This window comes from Branchiostoma lanceolatum, chromosome 13 (genome assembly GCF_035083965.1).
Source record: "Branchiostoma lanceolatum isolate klBraLanc5 chromosome 13, klBraLanc5.hap2, whole genome shotgun sequence".
Classification (NCBI taxonomy): domain Eukaryota; kingdom Metazoa; phylum Chordata; class Leptocardii; order Amphioxiformes; family Branchiostomatidae; genus Branchiostoma; species Branchiostoma lanceolatum.
The window spans coordinates 11,024,247-11,046,525 of record NC_089734.1 but is presented as its reverse complement, the minus strand read 5'-3'; the positions used below and the strand labels follow the sequence as shown (position 1 = coordinate 11,046,525).

Here is a 22,279-nt window from a genome sequence, read left to right as displayed (position 1 = left end):
ATTGTTGTTGTATTAGCTATGTGCTGGACGCCCAATATCAGCTATTGCTGCCTGGAATGTCTAGTATTGCCTTGTTGCAATCTAATAAAAATAAAATTCATACCTACATTCTAAATTGACACTCTAAGCCTTGGTATTCCCTTTGTTGTCAGAAAAATAGCTATGAGACGTTGTATCTCCTTATAACTATATGATGTAATCTATCTTGAACATTCAAACTTTAGCATGGACGTAACATCTACGAACATAATTCCACCAGGGTACATATTTCCGCCACCCTGAAAAGATACGTCCAAACAGATCTAGATTTCCAACTCAACGTCTCCCAGTATAATGCACTCCTGTATATCATCTAAACTGTGCATAACTGGGGGATGTTGCACTAGAGATCTCTCAAACCCACTGTTTTTCAAAGTGGCGGATTTATGTAGCCCGGCGGATTAATATTCATTGGGGTAACATCGCAGTGTTTGTGGTCATCATCGCGAATGTTTGTCCCATGACGTCACAGTGACGTGGGTTGTAACACGGCAATTAGTTAGTAAATTATTTGGCAAGGTAGGAATCCTCTTGCTTCAGTTCGGGCCGTTCCTCAGTCGTTGGTCTTTAGGCCATGGATGACATCCTCTGGGAACCCCAAAACTGACGCAAGCGTGCGAATAAAAAATTGTTTGGCAAAAAAAGGTTGCCTTCATTATGAAATCTAGGAGGGATGAACAAAACTGAACACACAGAGTATGGTATACCGAAATATAGGTTCTTCATTTTTGTTCTTTCACATTTTCTTCTTTGACTTGGGAATTGACTTTGTCATTCTACGATGAGAGTATCCGTTTTTATTTTGCAATTCACAGCATATATTTTCTCCTTTTGCAACTGCTTAGTATGATTTACAGTATGGCCGAAATATAGATTTTGAAACAGACGAAAATTGATGCGCGCGCGGATGTCATGCGTATAAGCAAATCCACATGGCCTTAGTTTGAAAAAAAAAGGATTCATTCAACCGTCGTGTGATATTTTCTTGACGTTTTCCTCTGATCTGTTACGCACGCCCATACAGTGATTGCTTCCAGTTGGACAGCGGAAGTTGCAGCACATCAAAACGCCTCCAAAGTGTCACATGTAGGCCTCAGGTGGAATAAAAAGCAATTCTACTCAGATCTCCAACCGTCACTGTCACTCGGTCGCACACAACTTCCGTTTAAAAAGAAAGTACAGAGAAAAGTAATCTACCAACCGCTGAGCCGACACCTGTTTCTTTTGTGCGACATCCACTCTGGGAACGAGGGTACCTACGAATGGATTATTCCATTTCTCCGATAGGCCATACTAAATACTAAAAGCATATTGTTAAAACTGCTAACTATTCATTTTCTGCTGCATAACTTTAAGCTTATTTCTTGAGATGTTTACGAATGTCTTTCAAATAATGAAAATATTTCCATGTTGTTATATGCAGTAGCCACGCACCCCCTTGTATAAGGAATGGAATGGTCATCTCCTGTATTTATGTTTTCTTTTCAGCATCTTTCCAGGCAACGCTTTACGTCTTTCTGTCGTGACTTGTCGACTTACGCAAGGACGCCTATATAGGTGTTCTGCCTGGGATTTTTTCACTCGAGGCCTAGCGAGAAACTACTGTGGACGTTCCACCGAGCAGCCTACATAACCGCAAGGTACGGTCCATCGTTTTGAGGAGTTATGTCTGATTTGTGATTCCTAATGTCTGTATTTGAATTTACCATATGTATGTTGGATGGAATCCTGGTGTTTTTATTTACTCGTTTTAGCCAGTGACCACCGTCTCTCCAATGAAGAAAATACAAACCCTTAGAGAGCTTAGAACCGGATCTAGTTGAAGTCTTCTTATGTTTTTTTCATGTTTTCAAACACAAAATGGAAAAATTGACTAGAAAGGCACTATCATGAGAGATTTTACTTCTTGTGTTTAGTAACTAGTCACCATACTAGGCTTCTTGGTCTTTATATTACACCTTTTTCTTCTTTTTCGCCGAATAGTTTATGGAACTTAGTAGAACTAGTAGAAAGCAGTTCATACTCAGACAAAAAATGAAGATATCCAATGCCGCTCGACGAGTATTTTCAAGCACGAATACCTGTATCTCTGTTAGCCCAGTACAGTGGCCATCTGAAATCAGCACGCACCAAGCCAAAACACCCTTTCCACAGAGCCTGTAGTGGAGGCTATGTCTTCGTATGTGTATATGCACACATCTTGCAAAATACAGGTTATCAAAATTGGCAAAAACATTTTTACAGAGAAAGAATGGCTGATGAGTCTACTGCCCAGTGGCCTTGTTAGCCCGGTCTACATCAAGCGAGGAGGCCCCGGTAGCTATCAGAAAACAACGCATACCAAGCCGAAACACCCTTTCCATAGAGCCTGTAATGGAGGCTATGCCTTTGCATGTATGTATGCGTGCATATTGCAAAATATAGGTTATCAAAATTGGTAAAAACTTTATTTACAGAGAAAGAATGGCTGAAGAGGAATCTACAGGGGTGTGGAATTTGACCACTCAACTGGCGCGCACACTTAAAGACGCGGCATTGGAGTCTTACACAGCCGTCACGGCAAACGGCACTTACGTCTTTCTCAACGAACTCATCACTTCCCAGGAAGAGTGTCTTCGGACAGAATTTGACATCCCAGAAGGTGAGCAAAGATAAGAAAGATATGAACAAGTAGATGGATATTTCTGTCGGACGATCTATGCCATTATTGTGTGTGTTCCATTCTTAAACATTGTACCTTATTGATCACTGTGTACAAAATCAATCTTTTCAGAGTCTCTGAAGTATTGTGTTTATTGATGTGTGTTTGAGAGTGCTAGTGGAGGCAACTGTTTATTCAAATTCTGTCCACATGTAATCTCCGAGCAGATCCACCAATGGCAATGCCAGTATACTGTCATAATAGTGTCATTGCTACCGATAGATCTACTTGGAGATTAGTCCCCATACGCATGCACAGCAACACCTTACAAAACAACAAGTCCACCGCGCCGCCAGACAAGAATTCTAACTCCCATTCTGCAAAACGGCACAATTTAAAATCCACACGCGACCCTGCGTGGTTTTCTAATGACACAGGACTGATGTAAACTACGTATTCGTCCTCTGCCGATTCAGACTTAACTGTCTGTCCAAAGTCTATTTGTGTGGTAACGTCAGTTCGACTCAACTTGCAAAACAACAAGTCCACCGCGCACCACAAGACAAAGATTTAAAATCCCATTCGGAAAAGTGGCATCATTCAAAATCCACAAAAACGTGACCCTGCGTGTCTTTTCAATGGCACAGGGCAGAAGGAAATAAATAGAGAATTCGTCCTCTGCCGATTCAGACTTTACTGTCTGTCCAACGGCAACCTGTGTAGTAACCTCAGTTCGACCCAATATTGATTATATGTGCTTAGATCCTACCGCCTGTTGTGGCTCGATAAAAGAAGAGCTTTCCTTACCAGGGCATCATTTCCGCCACTCTGCGACGAAAGCTGTGCACATAACTACGATCATGACACATAAATGGACAGATTCAAAGACTAACGCTTCTCTAGATCCGGCTTTTGTGAGAAGGAGAGTTTTGCGAAGCCTTCTTTTACAGGAAAACACCACCGTCAAGGCCAACGGCAGACAAGATAACAGTTGTAAAAATGGTTGAGAGCGTTTTCGCTCCCTCAGAGCTGACTAGACAAGTCCATTAACTCGTGTTCAATGAAATACAAATCCTGACGCACATAACACTATAAATGGCAAAGACGTCCAAGCCCTTCATGTTTTACACTTACTGGCGTGTTACTAAGTGTTAATGGCCTGTACTTACAATGTGGATTGTGTAAGGGAACTCAGTAGGGCTAACGACCTTCTAGTTTAATCGACCGCCCGATCAGAGAATACGAACTACGCCCTAGGCTTGTATAGTCAGCAACAGGTGTACATAGTGTAACATGTGGTAGAAACATAGAAAAGAATATAACTGAAAAGAATAGAATATATGACTAACACACATTATATTATGTTGTGCAAAACAGTTATAGTCAGCAGAAGGTGTACATACTGTAACATGTGGTAGGAATTTAAAAAAAAAGAATATAACTGAAAAGAATAGAATTTAAGACTAACACACATTACATTCTGTTTTGCAAAACAGTTCAGTTAAAGGTTTATGAAAAAACTGGTGGTGTTCATTGCAAGAAATCCAATCTTTAAGCACGCCTTAAACTAAAGCATGCGTAAAGGTCGCGTTTTTACACGAAAGTATGCTTTACGTATGCTTTGCGAATGTTTTATGTGTGTAGAGATCATATATCGTGTAGCTCGCTGTAAAAAATTGACATCGATACTTTTTGATTGACGTTGCAGTTGTTCGATAGGCGTGAATATTTGGCGGTTTGCTGGCATATACAGCTGCATATGTCCATAGCAATGTCAGGATGGCCGAGCGGTCTAAGGCGCTGCGTTCAGGTCGCAGTCTGGTTCTCCAGGCGTGGGTTCGAATCCCACTTCTGACAATATTATATTTTAGACCTCAAATGAAATAGAGTTGGTCCTTCTGACTTGAAGGGTGAGTCATTCCTTTAAAATATTGAAGAAGAAAAGACTTACTGTTTAATTTTTCTGCTTCAATTTGCAGTAAAGGGCAATTTTCTCTTGATCAAAATATTAGGAAGATGCTAAACTTGACTCGTTTCCTATGCTTGCATCGTACCAAAAGGATGACAATAAAGAAACAACACATACATTTCGATCGCAAAACAACGTGTTTTTGTTTGTTCAACGCTGTAAGAGCTATAGACGTTTGATATTTGCCCAATTTTCACTATTTTTCTAGCAAACTGTTGAGCCTGGTAGAGGCTAGGTTTCTCATGAAATCGTGGTGTTGTTTATTGCAGGACTTGGAATCACTTTAAGATTAAGAGCTATAGGTAGACGTTTGATATTTGCCCAGGTGTTGTGTAGGCGGTAATGGTTAGTTACACAATCCCGTTAAAGTATCAAATGTCTCAAAAGGCACTTTAAAACGTATCTTAACATTTTGGAAGACATAAGGAGGGCTTAAAGATGATGGTCCATTAGTATTGCCTTACACCACATAACCGTTAGAATGGCTCAGCTGCGGTGGACGAAAAGGTAATGGAACCCGCCACATTCACTAATGGCGTTAAAGTAACGGACGGACGAACAGTAGTTAAGATTCTATCAGATTTTGCAGGAAAGAAAAACAGCTATTTATAGCTAGAAAACAATTCAAAACATACAGAAAAATTTTCACTGCGTTTTTACGTACGTAAAGCGAGAATGTTCTACTTCAAGATTGGGAACAGTTTTGCAAAGGTAATCTCTAAGCAGATGTTTGAAAAGCAAAATTGTAACGTTTTCTAGAAACAAAAATTAAGGAGAAGGTAGAAAACGTTGCGATTTTTCCATCCACCATCTGCTTGGAGATTTTTGTAGATGGAAGCTGATACAATATATTCACAGCACAACATCCTTCATTTTTACTTTGCTAGAATTGTCCTAAAAGGTTACAGGCACATCATTGAATCTTTAAATTCTCCGAGTAGATAGATGGTATTGAAAACTACTGATGTATTCATGGGGAAACTTACTGGACAAAAACTAGACGTTTTGTATGGTAACATTGAATCGTCCCTTCTTACATCTCTGAGTTCTTTTCAAGCGACATTTTGGCTTGATATTCATCACACAGACCGGCAGTTGAAGGAGCTGTCTTCGTATCATTTTCCTCCCCGGACTTCCGTGACAAAATTGATGCATTTTCAACGGAAATTTCCCCTCCATCCGTAGCATCATTGTAGTCCTCGCTGTTATCAGCACCACAATAACTGAGCTAGCGGCGAGCGACTTTCTTACCCTCCCACCAGTAATGGGGTACAATTCATCGCTGAATTTCTATGTATGAGAAAATGACATAGCATCATAACGTGAGATGTAGATAGTAGAATAGACCGTCATCGTAACTATACCTTAGGTACCTTAGTTATGTAGCATGCGTCACTTCTGCGTCATGGTTGCGTCAGTGTATTCCAGGGGACCGTGGAAAATTCGGCTTGTATTCAATATTCTGAGATTATTCATTGAAAGACTGTTACTAAAGGTTAGACATCCAGGTAATAAAATACGCCAAATAGAAACTACTCAAGCAACTGGATATGATTTTGGAAATGGCCAGACGTTTCAAGTAGCATTCACTACACTGTCAGTGTCACTGACGAAAAGTAGTGGATGCTACTTGAAACACTGCTGGTATATTTGGCGCATAAAACTACCATAGATTGTTGTGTTTCTTTTTGGTGATATTTTTAAAAAACGCGCATTTGCAACATTTGATTTCCATCTCAATCGTCTACACATTTCAGCACCCATTTTTTTGGTTCTTTTTCCTTTTCTAAGATTATGGTTTCAATATATTCCTTCATACAAATAAAGCCAATATATAAGCGTGATTTCCTGCTTAAAGATGCCATCACGACGTCCTCACGCGTTTCATTCAATGATTATCACGAGTTCTTTTGACTCAATGTAACAACAGGGTATTCCGAGTTTTCATGATGTGCGGACTCGCACATGTACGTGCAGCAATTGTAGAGATTCTTGTATCCCTGTACAGAATCAAAAGCAAAGGAAAAACGGTTACTGTCATGTTGTTTTTTTGCTACATCTTCAGGCCTGTTAGAGTCCGTAGAGAGCGGCTAGTTGAGCTGTGTTCGGCCCTCCGTATGGCCGTGGGTACTGTCCTTGGTGCTGAAAACCTGGTTTTGGCCTTTTGCATAGACCAACTATCGCCTGCAGTCTGGCGTGTGTGTCAGGGACCGTACGTAGAGAACGGCTAGGTGGAGCCGTAATTGGCCCTCAGTATGGCCGCGGGTACCGTCCTTGGTGCTGAAAGTCGGGCCTTTTGCTTGGGCGGACTTTACTGCCGCTTAGCGTTCCTATTTTTGTGCTTCTGCTTGGAGTAATGGAACTGCTATATTCTTCCAGCGGAGTACTGCAACAGCACCTGGGATGGGATATACTGCTGGCCGCACGTGCCCGCCGGGACTACCGCCTACCTACCCTGCCCGGAACACAAGGGCTACGACGGGTCAAGTGAGTATCACTTTCTTTCTTTTTCCTACCTTTTTTTCCTTCCTTCCTTCCTTCCTTCCTTCCTTCCTTCCTTCCTCCCTTCCTTCCTTCCTTCCTTCCTTCCTTCCTTCCTTCCTTCCTTCCTTCCTTCCTTCCTTCCTTCCTTCCTTCCTTCCTTCCTTCCTTCCTTCCTTCCTTCCTTCCTTCCTTCCTTCCTTCCTTCCTTCCTTCCTTTCTTCCTTCCTTCCATCCTCTCTTTCTTTCTATATTCCTTTCTGTCACCCATCGCTTGCAAATCATTGAGACCTGTTCTCGTTATTTCAATAAGAGAAATGTATATATATTCCTCTCAAATATCACCAAAAACTACGTACAGTTACATCGCAATATTATTAAGAATAAGGTCGCGCTGCTTGTTGATTAGATTAACTCTTAGGGTTCTTCTGAAGAGGCGATGTTGATCAGAAAAGGTCCACTCGAGGATGTATACGGTTATCACTATTGAAACCAATTTTACCTACTTTTTGTTCAAAGGGAAACTCCCCACGGCCAAACCACTGACGTGTACTGCTAATTTACACGAGAATATTAAATTCCTATATCAAAGTCCACTGTACTTTGATAAAATGAGGTTGATAGTGTGCCCGGCCACGCGACTGCTTTCCACGAAAGGTTATGATAATGACGTCATGGCAACCGATCAACTGACGTCATGTCACCATGGCAACGACATAACATCAAAACTTTATTCACACAGATGTACCATATCAAACAGTATTCCTTAAGTAAGGAAGGTATTTCATTATCTACAATTTCTGTTGTAGTCAAAAGAGAATCTACTTTCAAAGGTAACTTCGCTAACTCTCCTGTATGGTTGAATATCACAGAATTACGCCCACTCTTCATCGAAAAGAATTACAAATAGCCGAGTTTGTAGCAGATTTTGCGGAGAGTTTTTGGCGCCCCCCGATTGTATCAACGTTCAAGCTAGGAACTGAGTTTTTTTATGTTTTATTTTAAAAAAACAATCCTTTGTATCATTCAGGTGAAAAGAGATTGCAGACGTAGCATAGCGGTGACGCGCTCAAGTCGACAAACTTATGTTAGCGCCACCACTAAACATATATACACAAGACATAAAAGTCAAAAGATAAGAATACAAACTTGTAACAGAACATGATGCAATAACTTATAACTAAAAATGATTTTATCATTTGTGGCATCAAATGGTCGACTAGCTATGATAGCGAGGATACGGCATTTCTGACTAGACGTTATGCCCTTGAGAAAGGCACTTAACACAACTTTCCTAACTCCACCCAGCTAGGAGTTTAAATGTGTACTTGACTTCGGTTGGGGAGGTAAAAGGCGGTGAAAGTAGAGGGACGGGCTCTGCCTTCTTATACCTTACCCTAGACACAGTGGATAACAAACCACTGACCGCACGGCCTCTAAAAGGCTATGGGACTACTTTTACCGTATTTCTACCTTGACTTTTTTAACCCTGATGCCATCCCTTGCAGAGCTCCTGGCGTACCGTACGTGTAACCAGGCGGGACAGTGGCTGTGGGGCCCGTGGACTAACTACACCGCCTGCCTGCCGTACAAACTGCCACGGGAGCTGCCAGTGATCGAGGTGATCTTCTCGTTCTTATCACCTTCGTCAGAAGGTTATGTTTTCGGTTTTGCTATGGTGGAGTAGCTGTGGATGCATGTGTGTTTGATGTAAACATCCTAGCTGTAATGTTAAATGGGTCTTCATGATATTTGGTAGGTGGAGAATTATTGGTAAGACGAAGGTCAAGTTTGAAAATAGGCCTCCTGGCGGCTTCCTACGGTACTGCAGTGGAACCTGTATGCATGTGTGTTTGTATTTGGACAGCATAACTCGAGAAGCTGCGGATGAATCCTCATGATATTTGGTATGTGGGTAGGGGTCGAGAAAACGAAGGTCAAGTTCGATAATGATTTGTTCATGTACCTCCATGACACGATGGGTTATTTGATGTACATTTACAAACACGGTGCTAAGTATTGTCATACAGAAATTTGAAATTTACGACAACTTGTTGCGTGAGTTACTACTACAGTAGTAAGATTTTGGTGACGCCTCAGGAGTGGATGTGTTTTTCAAACACGCAAAATTGGAAGTGATGTCGTAGTTACATCAAGGTTTGTCACCCTGTATATAAAACAAAGTGCTAAATGTTATTATTAAGAAACGTTTCTTCTATGTTCCATGACTAGACCTCAGATGTGTATGTGCTTTCCTTTTTAATACCGCCCATTTCCGTTTCCGGGTCACAGGAGCCAATCATGACCTTTGTTGTTCGTGACATCTATTTCTACGGGTCCTGCCTCTCTCTCGCCTTCCTGGTGGCAACAGTCGTCATCTACTATTACCTAAGGTAAGAATTAAACTTAAGTCAACTTTCTAACCGATTGATCCACATCTAGATCATTACCTTCGTGAAGGAGGTTCACCTCCTACGGGGGGTATTGCGGTCCATTGTGTCTGTGTGTTCGCAGCTTTAAGTCAAGATCCTTTTAGTGCATCTGTATGTACTTTGTCATGTCGTCTGCTAGTATGCGTGAGATGATGCACGTTGATTTTGGGCACCGTAGCAATGATTCTGGGTGATATAATATTACAGAACGACAGCCCCCATCTTGAAGGTGTGGTACAGGCCACACCTTGCGCCAGTAATCTTACATGCCGTTAGTATGGTTCGTCCTTTGGAGGGGACATTAAGCCATATGTCCCGTGTATGAAGGAGAGAGAGAGTTCTAAACCTCTGTAGATTAAAGAACCCAGCACACTTATCGATATGTTTAGGGGTCTTCTCTAAGAGTTCTTGGCTAAAAGTGCGAACCTTAGCGCATTACACCATCACCTATTGAAATGAAGGCATTTCGCTTCGCCTGATTGTAAAGGTAACAAGAACAACATTGGAAGACTGTTCAAATGTATGATGAAACCACACCACCCTCTCTATGATATGTATGATATGGCACCAGATGTCAGGTTAGAGGTCACTGGAAACTCTGACGGAATCAGTATCCCCAAAGCTCGGACCAACAGACTACAACTCCTTTCTTCACTACACCATTCTTCTGTAGAACAGACAAATACCTCTGAGACTTCTACATGTAGGTCTCTAAGAAACTCTGGTGGAATCAGTATCCCCACAACTCGTACCAACAGAATGTACAACTCCTTTCTCAACTACACCATTCGTCTGTGTAACAGACAAATCCAGACTGTGTCACAATAGTTTAGTGTTCATGTCCAGTCTTTGTTTTCGTGTTTTCACTGAAATAGTATTCTCTACCAGACTAACTACGCCGTCTGTAGGGAGAATATTTGCCAGGAGAGTTTGGCCACCGGAGGGTTTCATTTGAAGGCACAGAGTCCGTGGGGGAAATATTAACCTTCCCGTGGACTGACACTCTTGGCCAATTATTCTGTCGAATTCTACGATCCGTATCCCTCTAGGAAGGCCTGGTGGAGGCTATGCAAATAGGACTGTTATTGTAAGATCAACGCAATTCAGGGGGTGCACATGTATATTGTCCCTGCATTTCTGCTACGTAGAGTTGAATGATAAAAGATTGAAAGATTGTAAGACAAGATAAAACCAAGACAACCATTCAGACAAACAGTCTAAAAAAACTCACAGCTCTGCATGCTAGCAGTCTTTTTCTAGATTCAATATCAGGAAGTTTATTGCTAACAGTGTGAGAAATATTCTGATGATATTATCTTGTTATCTTTAAGATACTCTGTTTATTGCTTACTGATATCAGCGATGAATCATAATCTTAGACAATTAATAATAATTGCTCCCAGAAATCTCCAAGACTGAGGAGAATTTCATATTCTACAATGGCCTCTAGCATGCATATATCCATTCCAATTTACCCATCATTTTCTTGTATTCAATAGTTTCCTCAACTATACAATAATGATTGATATCCTCATTATAGATATCTATCCATATCGCCGCGTTGTGGGTAAAGTTGTTAGTCGACGTTCAAGAAACTGTATTTTTTTGTTGACTCGTTGAGAAGCTCTTTCGTAAGAAGCATTTGATAGTTGATATGATACCATAACACACAAGAAAATGGACAGAGGAAGTTATGCACTTACACATCAAACCTGCTATTGATATCCAGACAGCACAGAAAAATCACCATATAGTAAAAAGAGAGGGTATTTCAAACGAGACACGAAACCTCACTGCACACCCGCAGCAAGATGAAATACAAAGCTGAAAGTTAATTGGATTTCTCAAATTCAGAATATATTTCCGAATTCAGAGTGACCAGTCTCAAGTTATGACCCTTCATGCTTTTCAAACCGCATACGCGTAGACACTCGCCCTAGCTGTATATGTTTTGCTTTTGATCAGATTACAGGGGTTCCAGAATGAGTTACACAAGTTATCTCTGTGAATATTGCTTCCCGTTGAGGCCATGTCTGTATCACAGTTCTTGCGAGTCATCGGAGTGACTCAGTGGCTTAACTTGGCGTCTCTCCCGCTAAATCACCCGAGGCCAGGCCTAGGACTTTGAACCTTGTACTTTGCAAGATGCAGAAAACGTTAAAATATGCGATGATATCTAACGTGTTGGACCAGCTATATATATGCATAGAACAATTACATGTTAGGACGATAGCTTGGGGTATATGAAGTTCAATACAGCCCAAGATGAAGTTTCGTACGACCGATAGAATTTCCGTGCGTCTCTAGGACATTTTATGAGCTAAATTTACGATGGTAGCACAGGTCTAGACTTGTAACAAGGTAGAGCAAATTAATACCCTTATCTCAACAACGTCTTGGGTGATAATTGCCTTCGTAAGTCGTTCAAGACACACCTGGGGTAAGAAGTCAACGTAATCTGCAGAAATGAAGTGGCCCTAGTAAGCTTCCCTGTGGAACACCGCGTCCCCTAAGGACAACGCTAATCACAGAACACAGCTGCTTGTGTGGTAACGACCAGATAGCATCTCAGTCAATTAAAGCAAAAGCCAAGGTTATACGTATGTGTTGTGTCCATACTTAGATCTTGATCGTCTCATACAGGTAGATAAGCACAAGGCCATGTTTGTTATGAATTATGTAACCCATGAAAACTTGGCCTTCAGTTTGAAATAGAGTTGCGACGAGTGAAAAGCGTCTAAATGATACGTGGCTTTCAGACGGAAAAGTTATTTCGCCGATATATCAGGCTGAATTTGATAGTTTTTTGGGGGGAAACAAGAAAAAAAAAGATACTTCGTCCCTGGGTGGGCTTGAACCACCAACCTTTCGATTAACAGTCGAACGCGCTAACCGATTGCGCCACAGAGACTTCGTTATGACAGAACAATTTACATTGTCACCTGTTTTGTTTGTCTGTCAGAGACCGCCCGGCGCGAGCAAAGTCCACACAATGTGGTTAATAATTTGACAACAATGCAGCAGTAGTTATAGCAGATTTAAGCCAGCAGGTTATTAAGAATTCTCTACAAAGGTGTGATTTTGTTTTCAGCAGACTAATGTTTTTCAAGCCCCAGAGATTTGAACTTTTTAGCTGCGGTTGTGTAACGTTACATCTTGTTAGTGGTAACTTAGAGACAATAAAATCGGGACGCGTTCCCAGTTTATTCCTAAGATACGTAGGGGCCATGGGAGTTACACAATATCAGCCTTTTCATTGTGTTTATTCAAAGAGCCGTTCACTACATTTGTGTATCCTCTGCCAAGATACACTGTCATAGAATGGATATTCCCTATCTCTTAGCGCTATTGAAGAAAGTTAATTGCAAATTCCTGCCCATGTAACGTAACATGATCTATTTACGTGCAGGAGTAGTTTACGTCCAGATTGGGTCATGTCCACATGTCGCGGTGTATTATGCCAAAGCCTGTTCTCATGAGAAACAAAGAACGTCATAAGTATGATCCTCAGCCATCTCTCTCTTTTATACAAAACATTTAAAAGGGTTTACGTCCAGCGACATAGCAGAATAAACTCCTGAACCAGTAACAACAAGTTGCACGGAAGCGTCATGCATGTCGACGCATTTCATATGTAATTCGACACCGCGTATTTCATCATGTTTTTCTAACTTACACGATAGCTAGTATCTTTTAAAAGTAGCTGACGTTAAACCTTTCTTTGATATGCAGACTATCCATGGTGATTCGAGGTTTGAAACTCTTGCCAGTTTTAGGAAGGTTTGATACAACCTAGCGACCCCCGCTCAGATGATACATTTTTGTACGGCATAAAATCATGGCCATGTGTTTATCACGTGAACGCCACGTGCTGTTGATTTCGGGGAAATTCACAATACAAAAATTGTTTTCCTCCATCGCGTCGGGCAAGCGGAGGGACAAACATAGTGACTTTACTGTCATTTGTCTGTAGACTACTTTCGACAGTTACTGTGCATTTTTTTCCGGTCTATGTTCTTCAAGCATAGCGCTAGAAGGGGAAATACTGAGGTGGACGATAAAGGGTAAGCCTAGCACAATTCTACACCACATACCCCAGTATAAATACATGCTCGCACGGCGTTAAACAGGCGGAGAAAAACTTACAGACCATGCATTTTCTTGTTAGAAGAGCTGATATTTCTACCCATGGGTTAAACACTTGGCTCTGTCCGCGCGGTTTTAGGATAAATAACGTTTTGAATAAATTGGACGTAAACTGGTCATGTTACGTTACATGTAACACGGAGTGGACGAACAGAAAATGATGAACAATGTAACATATGACTACTCTAGTCTTAGCTACTGACACTAAGTTCTAACTTATTGGGTTAGGCTTCTTTTTCCGAGACATTGGAAGACGAATGATCCCACTTTTTCTGGTATATGTGGGGGTTTTTATGTTAAGAGGAGAGTAGTTTTCTTTCCGTCTGAAAACGTGGAGAAATTAGGATGGAAAATGGTGGCCTCTTAATAGAACATGTCGTTATGATAGATCTATGAAGAATTACGCTTTCTGATAAGTTTGAAAGATTTGAAAAGGTGACACATAAAGTACCGTTACTCATTTCGTGTTTGTTAGTTTTTTAAAGTATTTTTTCGTTATCCAAGAAAGAATGGTCTATTGGGGGAAATGTTTGCTACGTTTGTTAAAGAAATTTTCACATGTATTCCATTCATATCGTTATAAATATCACAAACACGTATGCACAGGTTAGGAAAGCACTTAGCTAAATCAGATAGACAAAAATGGCCTTGGAATAGTCCAGGTAAAATTTATGGAATTCATTTTATAGAGTCTGGGGAAATGAGTGTTTGTTCCGATAAGAACTTACATGTACACCATACCACTTTACCTCAAACCCGTTGGGCCGCTGAAAATAGAAAAAAAAAACTTGATTCAAATGTATGTAAATTGGATATGTTACCCTGCTGCTTACTTGCAATAAATCAGTTTATATTAGACGACAGAGATTGTAGAAGATTGATGGGTACATTATAACATACACAGTGGGGATGTTAGGATAAGCTAGACTGATGCACAGTGCAGAAGAAAGGCGGATCCACAGAAAAGAACTTTGCAACAGGCCTGAGTTAGCTCACAAATGTGACCTATGTGGCAGAGACTGTTTAGTCCTGCGAGGGAGTTATAACTAGCCTGGATACCAGACCTTCCGTGCTAGACGATAACACATTTTTTGGCCGGGGGAGCACATTATATGCAATATAGCGTTTGCACCCGGTCTCTCTTGGCAGCCTATCTCTGATGTATATCGTGCGAGAGATAATTAGGGGGCGTGTGCTAACTGTGGTGGCGGGGCAAGTTGAAACCCCGGCCGAAGGAATAGCGACTGTAGCGCGGTGGTCTGGTACCCAGGCTAAGTTATAACCGGCCCTAGATACAACTCTTCCGGCCCCCGGGTCGCTAAATTAGATCGGCGGGAATACTGCCTTGAGCCGCCGAAGAAATCGGCTGTCAGTCCGCGTTAGTCTGGCACCCAGGGTAGGCCCCGGACGGGCTCTGGAGCCAGTGGTCATGCTACAGTCACATTTCCAAACCGATGCCCTGCCGGGTAGTTTACGGGCTGCTGGTCACAGTTGTTACATGGACAAATCTTGACATCTTTTCAAATCCTATTACAACAAGAATTATCGGATATTAAAATATTTCTTTGATGGTTGTGCATCATGTTTGAAGTGATTATAATGCTTTTTTCCCATCAAATATTAGGCGACTATCGAGTAGTGGGCGGATCACCATCCATAAGAACCTGGCCATATCCTTCCTCCTGTACTACATCTTGTCCGTAGTGCTGTTCGAACCTTATATCAATACGCCGGAAAACATTGAAGACTCCTACCGACAAGTGGTGAGTTTGTTATAGCATGCAGAACATTGCTGTGTGTAATTGAACATTTTTATCATACAGAACATTTGAGTGTGTTACACGTTTACACTACTATCTTTGCATCTATAAGAATCTGTTAGAATTGTTCATGATTCCGAGTACGCATGCGCAGCGACGTGTATTGTGGGTAATATGTCAAAGGTGAAGGCCCTGAGACATAAATAAACTCCGTGTGGACATTATAAGACGAGAACTGTTTACAAGCCAGGGGGACTCTACCTTTGACCTGACGCATGCGTACTTGGAATCGCAAACGACCTCATACTTGTAACCTTCACTTGAGGCAATAAGTGACCTTCTTTCAAGCGCGCTGTCACTGTCTCACAACCCTTGATGATGGAATCCCCACTGTAGGCGTATTCTACCAAACACATCTCACTCTGAATTTGGAAAGTCATGAGAGATTCGGAAAAATATGATAAAACGTAAGCCATACATTCCAACCTGTCGCTAAATGTACACTTCAATATCATGTTCAAAGATCATGCTTCTCTTTATATTATATCATAAGATCATTGTTTTTGCCATTACAGCTTTTGAGATAGATCATATCTATACAGATCAAAATTGTAAAGTCAAGTCCACATTATACAATGTCAGGATGGCCGAGCGGTCTAAGGCGCTGCGTTCAGGTCGCAGTCTGGTTCTCCAGGCGTGGGTTCGAATCCCACTTCTGACAGCTACATTTTGATCATAAAATAGTTTGAAATGTTCTTTTCCATATTTTCGGTCACCTTTGTTTGATATTATACATTGAAGAGAATCTAATATTGTTTTCCTTTAAAGTGACAATGGAACTATATCGCTTATTATTGCTTTTCTACTCGAGATTTCCAGCATGTGGTAAAAAAAAACATGTGGGATGTGGTAAAGAAAGCATGTGGTAAACAACTTGCATTTTTTTGCATAAGTTGTATTTGCGGCATATTGTACAAACAAACAAGAACATAGCAGAAAAACCAAACGTCACAAAGATAATTAAAACAAAAGGGTATATCCGTCCCTGGGTGGGCTTGAACCACCAACCTCTCGGTTAACAGCCGAACGCGCTAACCGATTGCGCCACAGAGACCTGTATAATTCCGTGTATAATTTCCGTCTTTCTGTGGGTGAAGCCAGGTGGCATCCAGTGCTGGAGAATTGTCTGATTTCAAATACTGGGGATCTACGGGATGATTGTTAAGAAATAAGGTCATAAGTAATCCTTCACTGTAAAATTTCATTGAAATCTATTCTGGATTCTTCTTTTTGTTTGCCAGCAAATAAGTTTTTGTTCGCGAAGGATGTTTTTAGTTTGGTATGTTGTTTCATTTTCCTGTTATGTTGACTTTTGCAATAAAAAAAGGAGTGTTGTCAGGCGCTGGTAACAACATAATTCCACCAGGGTACATAATTCCGCCACCCTGAAAAGTATAATGCTCTCCTGTATGTGTATCTAAACTGTGCATACACAAAGTGGCGGACTTATGTAACCTGACGGATTAATGTTAACGGAGGTTACGTGTTTTTCAGCCTGGACTGTGTAAGTTCTTGGTTTGCGCCTCCCGGTACTTCTTCACCACAAACGTGTTCTGGATGTTTGTGGAGGGGATCCATCTGCACAAGAGGATCGCCGTGGCCGTGTTTAGTGCCGAAACCAACATGCTGCTCTACAGCGCTATCGGCTGGGGTAAGGACAAGTCTGGCTCTGGTTTAGAACTGCGTTTGGAAGGGTTGGAAATAGGTTTGGAAGGGTTGGAAGATGGGTTTGGAAGGGTTGGAAATAGGTTTGGAAGGGTTGGAAGATGGGTTTGGAAGGGTTGGAAGATGGGTTTGGAAGGGTTGGAAGATGGGTTTGGAAGGGTTGGAAGATGGGTTTGGAAGGGTTGGAAATAGGTTTGGAAGGGTTGGAAGATGGGTTTGGAAGGGTTGGAAGATGGGTTTGGAAGGGTTGGAAATAGGTTTGGAAGGGTTGGAAGATGGGTTTGGAAGGGTTGGAAGATGGGTTTGGAAGGGTTGGAAGATGGGTTTGGAAGGGTTGGAAGATGGGTTTGGAAGGGTTGGAAGATGGGTTTGGAAGGGTTGGAAGATGGGTTTGGAAGGGTTGGAAGATGGGTTTGGAAGGGTTGGAAGATGAGTTTGGAAGGGTTGGAAGATGGGTTTGGAAGGGTTGGAAGATGGGTTTGGAAGGGTTGGAAGATGGGTTTGGAAGGGTTGGAAATAGGTTTGGAAGGGTTGGAAATAGGTTTGGAAGGGTTGGAAATAGGTTTGGAAGGGTTGGAAAAAGGGTTGGAAATAGGTTTGGAAGGGTTGGAAGATGGGTTTGGATGGGTTGGAAATGGCCTCCTCTTGTCCTTGTCATTTTGGGCTTTCTTACCGCGGCGCGGTTGGAAATAGGGTTGGAATGGTTGGAAATAGCCTGAAGAAGGCATTTCTCCTTCTCGTTTTTGGGCTTTCCTAGAGATCCAACGACGACCGTAGCCCCCTTTTCCATAGCGCTATTCATGAAGTTTTGGTGACGGAATTGAGAGAATACAATATGATTTGAATATAAAAACGGATTTGAGATGTTCTAAAAGTTAACTGTTACACACGTGTAGGTATCCCGTCACTCCTGGTGATAGCGTGGTCCGTCGTCATGGAGACGTTCAACGCGCATGCGTGTTGGGACAAGTACAACCAGCTACCTTACGCTTGGATCCTGTCCGGTCCCATCTACCTTGTGCTTTTGGTGCGTTTGTGCGTTTGTTTGTTTGTTTGTTAAGTAACATCGGCTCTTTCGATCCTCACCTACCATTTACCACTTATTACCTCCATGGAAAATGGAGGTATAGATTTATTCTGTTTGCGTGCGTGCTTGCGTGTATGCGTGCGTGTCCGGCGGAATATCTTGATTAAGAACCTCTGGATGGATTGCAATGATATTTGGTACGTGAGTGGGTGTTGTTAACTCGATGGTCAAGGTCGATTTTGCGCCCCCTGGTGGCTGACCTTGGTACTGCAGTAGGAATTCCGTTTTTTGTATCTTTGATCCTGGACATGCTGTGGTCTTGTTCGTAATGTTTCTGTGTTCTTTATGTTATTTTCTAGGTGAACCTGTTTTTCCTGATCAACATCATCAGGATCCTGGTGCAGAAACTGAAGGAGAAACAAACAGTCGAGAGTCAACAAGTCACGTAAGTCACTTTTTGATTGGACATATATTTTACCGAAAAAAAGCCCAGACGACCCAGCAATCAGATCGGCAAACACTTTTAAATACGATAAGCAAACCTGCTTACTTATTGAGAATATCGGTAAAGAACACAAATGAGCAACTCCGCATGGCGAGATGGCAGACACACATACATACATCTACAGTCACGTATGGACACTCGCTTGTCTGCTTATTTTTATGATCTGATAGTTCTGTGGTGTGGTACAGTGTAGAAACTGAGTAGAAGATATAAAAGAGTAAATCATAAACTAAAACTGTGTTTTGTTCTTCAGAAAAGCGGCGAAGGCCACTCTGATCCTCTTCCCTCTGCTGGGTGTGCCGCACCTGCTGTTGATCTACGATCCGGCAGATGGCGGTGCTGGACAGTGGATCTATCAGATCTTCAACGCCGTAATGCAGGCCATGCAAGTACTGCACTTTCATATTCAGAAATGGTCCTCTATTTGATCATTGATATCTCTGATTTCTACGTCTACATGATTTGGATTTTTTTTCCGTTTTTTTCTTCGTTTGTCTGCTACGTGCATACGCACACTCGCTTCACAACTCTGATCTTTTTTAACTTTCTCACGAAGACAAAAACATTACAAAATAATACAATAAGTCAATTCAAATCAAAGTACTGTTGACAGCAAGTATTACACTGCACTTGCAGCTAAACATATATTGTATATTATTGATAACGATATCTTGGTTACATCGATATCATGATTGTACCTTTGTTTTCACCTAGGGTGTCTTCATTGCTGTGATCTACTGTTTCTTTGATCTGGAAGTGAGTATAAAGCACACAATGCCTTACGATAATGTTTTAACCTTAAGTAACGGAACCTCAAGCCATGGTCTGATATTCATTATACACAAATTTTACTAGTAGATCGTTTATACTGTTCGGAGCGCCTGTCCTTAGCTTGTTAAGCTGCGTAGATGAGTGGAAAAAAACAACCTCAACGGCCAGTGAACTAAATAATTGAAACTAACCCCGTAAAAAATCCCCGGATCGCGCTAATTAACTGGGCGGACGGGCAACACTCCCAGCACCGTAGAGATACCGTGCAGTTCACGATGGTATGGTTACCAGGCTAAACTACGGAGGGTTCTAACAGTTTCCCCTCCCACCAGGTTCAGCGCGAGGTCCGTAGGATTATCAGCCGCTGGTCCCGGCGACGCTCCAGCACACTGAGGAGGACGTCATCAAGTGCAGTGGTCAGTAGAGTAAGAACTTTGGTGCGATACCGTTATGAAATAGGAACCCTGAAGAACATCGGTACGATGCCATTGAGTGCTCTTCATACGATACAAAGTGTGTAATCTTTGGACCTTTGTCTCAAACTTGTTTACTTGTTAGAAGACCTAGCAGACATTTTAAACTACATTTTGCATGTGACGTACTAGTTAAGTTTGATTGTCCCAAAAACAGTGTTTTACAGGTTTGCGATATCGATAACAAATCCTGTCTTCTTTTTCTTTATTTCGTAGACCCGCCAATCACATCGCCCCCTAGCGGTGGACAGGTCCTTTGACAGGTCCATGAGCTGCTCCGGGTCGTTCCGGATGCACTCCATGCGGCGCGGTGTCGACAGCGGCTGTCCCCGCAGCACTACTGACGACTGGTACCTGGGCCAGAGCTTCTGCACCGCAGGACAACGCGTGGAGGTACCCAACGACTTGCGGCCAATCAGCGCTGACGTATGCTGAGGTACTGGAGTTCAAGTAACCAATCAGAGGAGGGGATTTGGAAGTTGTCAATCAAAAGTGCTGACGAATGCAGAGTTACTGGAGTGCAAATAAGCAATCAGAGGAGACATGTTGTAAATGCACGTTGGTAAATGAGATTTGGAAGTTGCAATTGAAAAGTACTCTGACTCACGCACTTGGCATTGAGGTTTTGGTTTACTTGAGGTAACTTCACTGAAAATATTACATCGAGGCATTAGCCAATCAGATGCCTGATTAGTAAACACCGAGATATATCCAATGGAGTGTCTCAATCAGAGGTGACGTCACCGTGACACACTCTAAACAAAAGAAAAGTGATCTCCAAAAGGGTAAACAATCAGTAAGAAGTGATTATTTGATCATATCCACACAGGACCAAAGAGATACTGTATTTTCAGAGAATTAGGAAGAGATACACTTTTCTCCAACTCGAAGATTGGACTCATTGAAATTTTCGACTGACTCACTTAATGAAAGTTGATCTTCTTCAGCTGTCTGACCAAATCGCTGTGTGCTGTGGACACGTGAATTTCAGCATCTCTTCATGGTGTATTTTACCAATTCAGATGAACTTTCATACTAATATTTTCAGAGAAGTTCAGACAGAATGTCAATATTTAGGTAACGTAAGTCCACAGATAGATTAAATGGCTGGACTATATCCATTGCCGAGTTGCTGCATTCAGATCAGTCCGCTCCAGATCTTGATATACAGTACCCCTAAAATGTTTCACAAATGAAGTTCTGTCTTAGAAATAGTCCGGTGCACCAGGGTCAAAATTATCCAAGGATTTCTTTACTTCTTTATTGCTTATTTTTAGCTCACTCAAGTTTCAAATGCCATTGGTACTTTGACTATTGTGAGTTCGTCGTGATCCGTAATTGTCGAAATATAACGTTTCATGTAACGTTACCTTTCTCCAGAATAGTGTTTTCACGGTACTTAGTTTTCTGTCTGACTATTTTAATCAGTTTAACGTTTAATAAGTGTGGCAAGTAAAAATTATTGCCATAGCGAAGGCGTATGGATTGATCTTACTTCAATGTAAGGAAAGTACCAACGTAGCACTCTAGATCTTAGTTCTGCCATAAAATATGAAACGCACTTAGAAATCAGAAAGGCATCTGCCAAGCAGATATAGAAAGGCACCTTGTACTCGAGGAGCTCCTAGCATATATTTTTATAGTTTAGAAGTTTAGAAAATCGGTTTGCTGGGGCTCCTATGATCGTTTTGGTTGTTATTCGATCTCTGTAGGATGTGTTTTCGAGGAGCTACTGTTGTTTTTCTGACACCGCATGCCTCCCCGTAAGGCGTTCAGAGTAGACTGCCCAAGCGGTAACCCAAGTTATTTATCGTTCCGTTTAAAACTTTGCCTTTCTTTGTTATAGGCTTGAGTCTCCTCAAGCTTTGGTTTTCACAAAGGTCTCTTGGTGGGAGGGATGATGTTAAGCACGTTCTTGTGATAATAGATCAACTGGGATGTGCAAACCCTTTTCAAAGCTAGAATACTAGATTCGGTGAACTCCCTGACACACTCCCGACAGTACGAAATCGGACACCACGTAAAAGTACGTCATCTGTCATCGACAGCTGAGTGCCTGGATGCCAGACGTGCTAATGAGGTATCAAGTGACAGGGGGCATCCACAGAGTTGGCCGGACGGATTCCTGAAATTCCTGTGGAATTCTGGGAATTCTTGCAAATCGGGCGTAAAATATACTATTAAGCTCGCCCCTAAGGCTTCGCTAAAAACGTTAAACTGATGTTTCACAGTGATTGTTTTGAAATGTGATGTAATTATCTGTGTTGCAAAAACAGGATTTTGATGGTTTAAAAAATGACAGACTTCGAC

General features: G+C 41.7%; 1 protein-coding gene and 4 non-coding genes across 5 annotated transcripts; 3 read left to right on the top strand and 2 right to left on the bottom strand.

Annotated features, from left to right (window-relative positions):
* The first annotated feature begins 1,551 nt into the window (after nt 1–1,551).
* Nucleotides 1,552–21,403, top strand: LOC136447832 (corticotropin-releasing factor receptor 2-like). Its single transcript, XM_066446919.1, has 13 exons — nt 1,552–1,679; nt 2,496–2,680; nt 7,029–7,136; nt 8,639–8,751; nt 9,423–9,523; nt 15,333–15,471; nt 17,023–17,179; nt 18,090–18,220; nt 18,580–18,665; nt 18,979–19,114; nt 19,440–19,481; nt 19,829–19,912; nt 20,186–21,403. Exons 2-13 carry the CDS (start codon nt 2,503–2,505, stop codon nt 20,402–20,404), a joined length of 1,494 nt encoding a protein of 497 aa, XP_066303016.1. The 5' UTR covers nt 1,552–1,679; nt 2,496–2,502; the 3' UTR covers nt 20,405–21,403.
* On the top strand, nt 4,454–4,537 carry Trnal-cag (transfer RNA leucine (anticodon CAG)). Its single transcript has one exon. It is a non-coding gene; the product is annotated as a tRNA-Leu (tRNA).
* Trnan-guu (transfer RNA asparagine (anticodon GUU)) lies at nt 12,400–12,473 on the bottom strand. The gene has a single exon. It is a non-coding gene; the product is annotated as a tRNA-Asn (tRNA).
* Trnal-cag (transfer RNA leucine (anticodon CAG)) lies at nt 16,106–16,189 on the top strand. Its single transcript has one exon. It is a non-coding gene; the product is annotated as a tRNA-Leu (tRNA).
* On the bottom strand, nt 16,509–16,582 carry Trnan-guu (transfer RNA asparagine (anticodon GUU)). The gene has a single exon. It is a non-coding gene; the product is annotated as a tRNA-Asn (tRNA).
* Nucleotides 21,404–22,279: the final 876 nt, after the last annotated feature.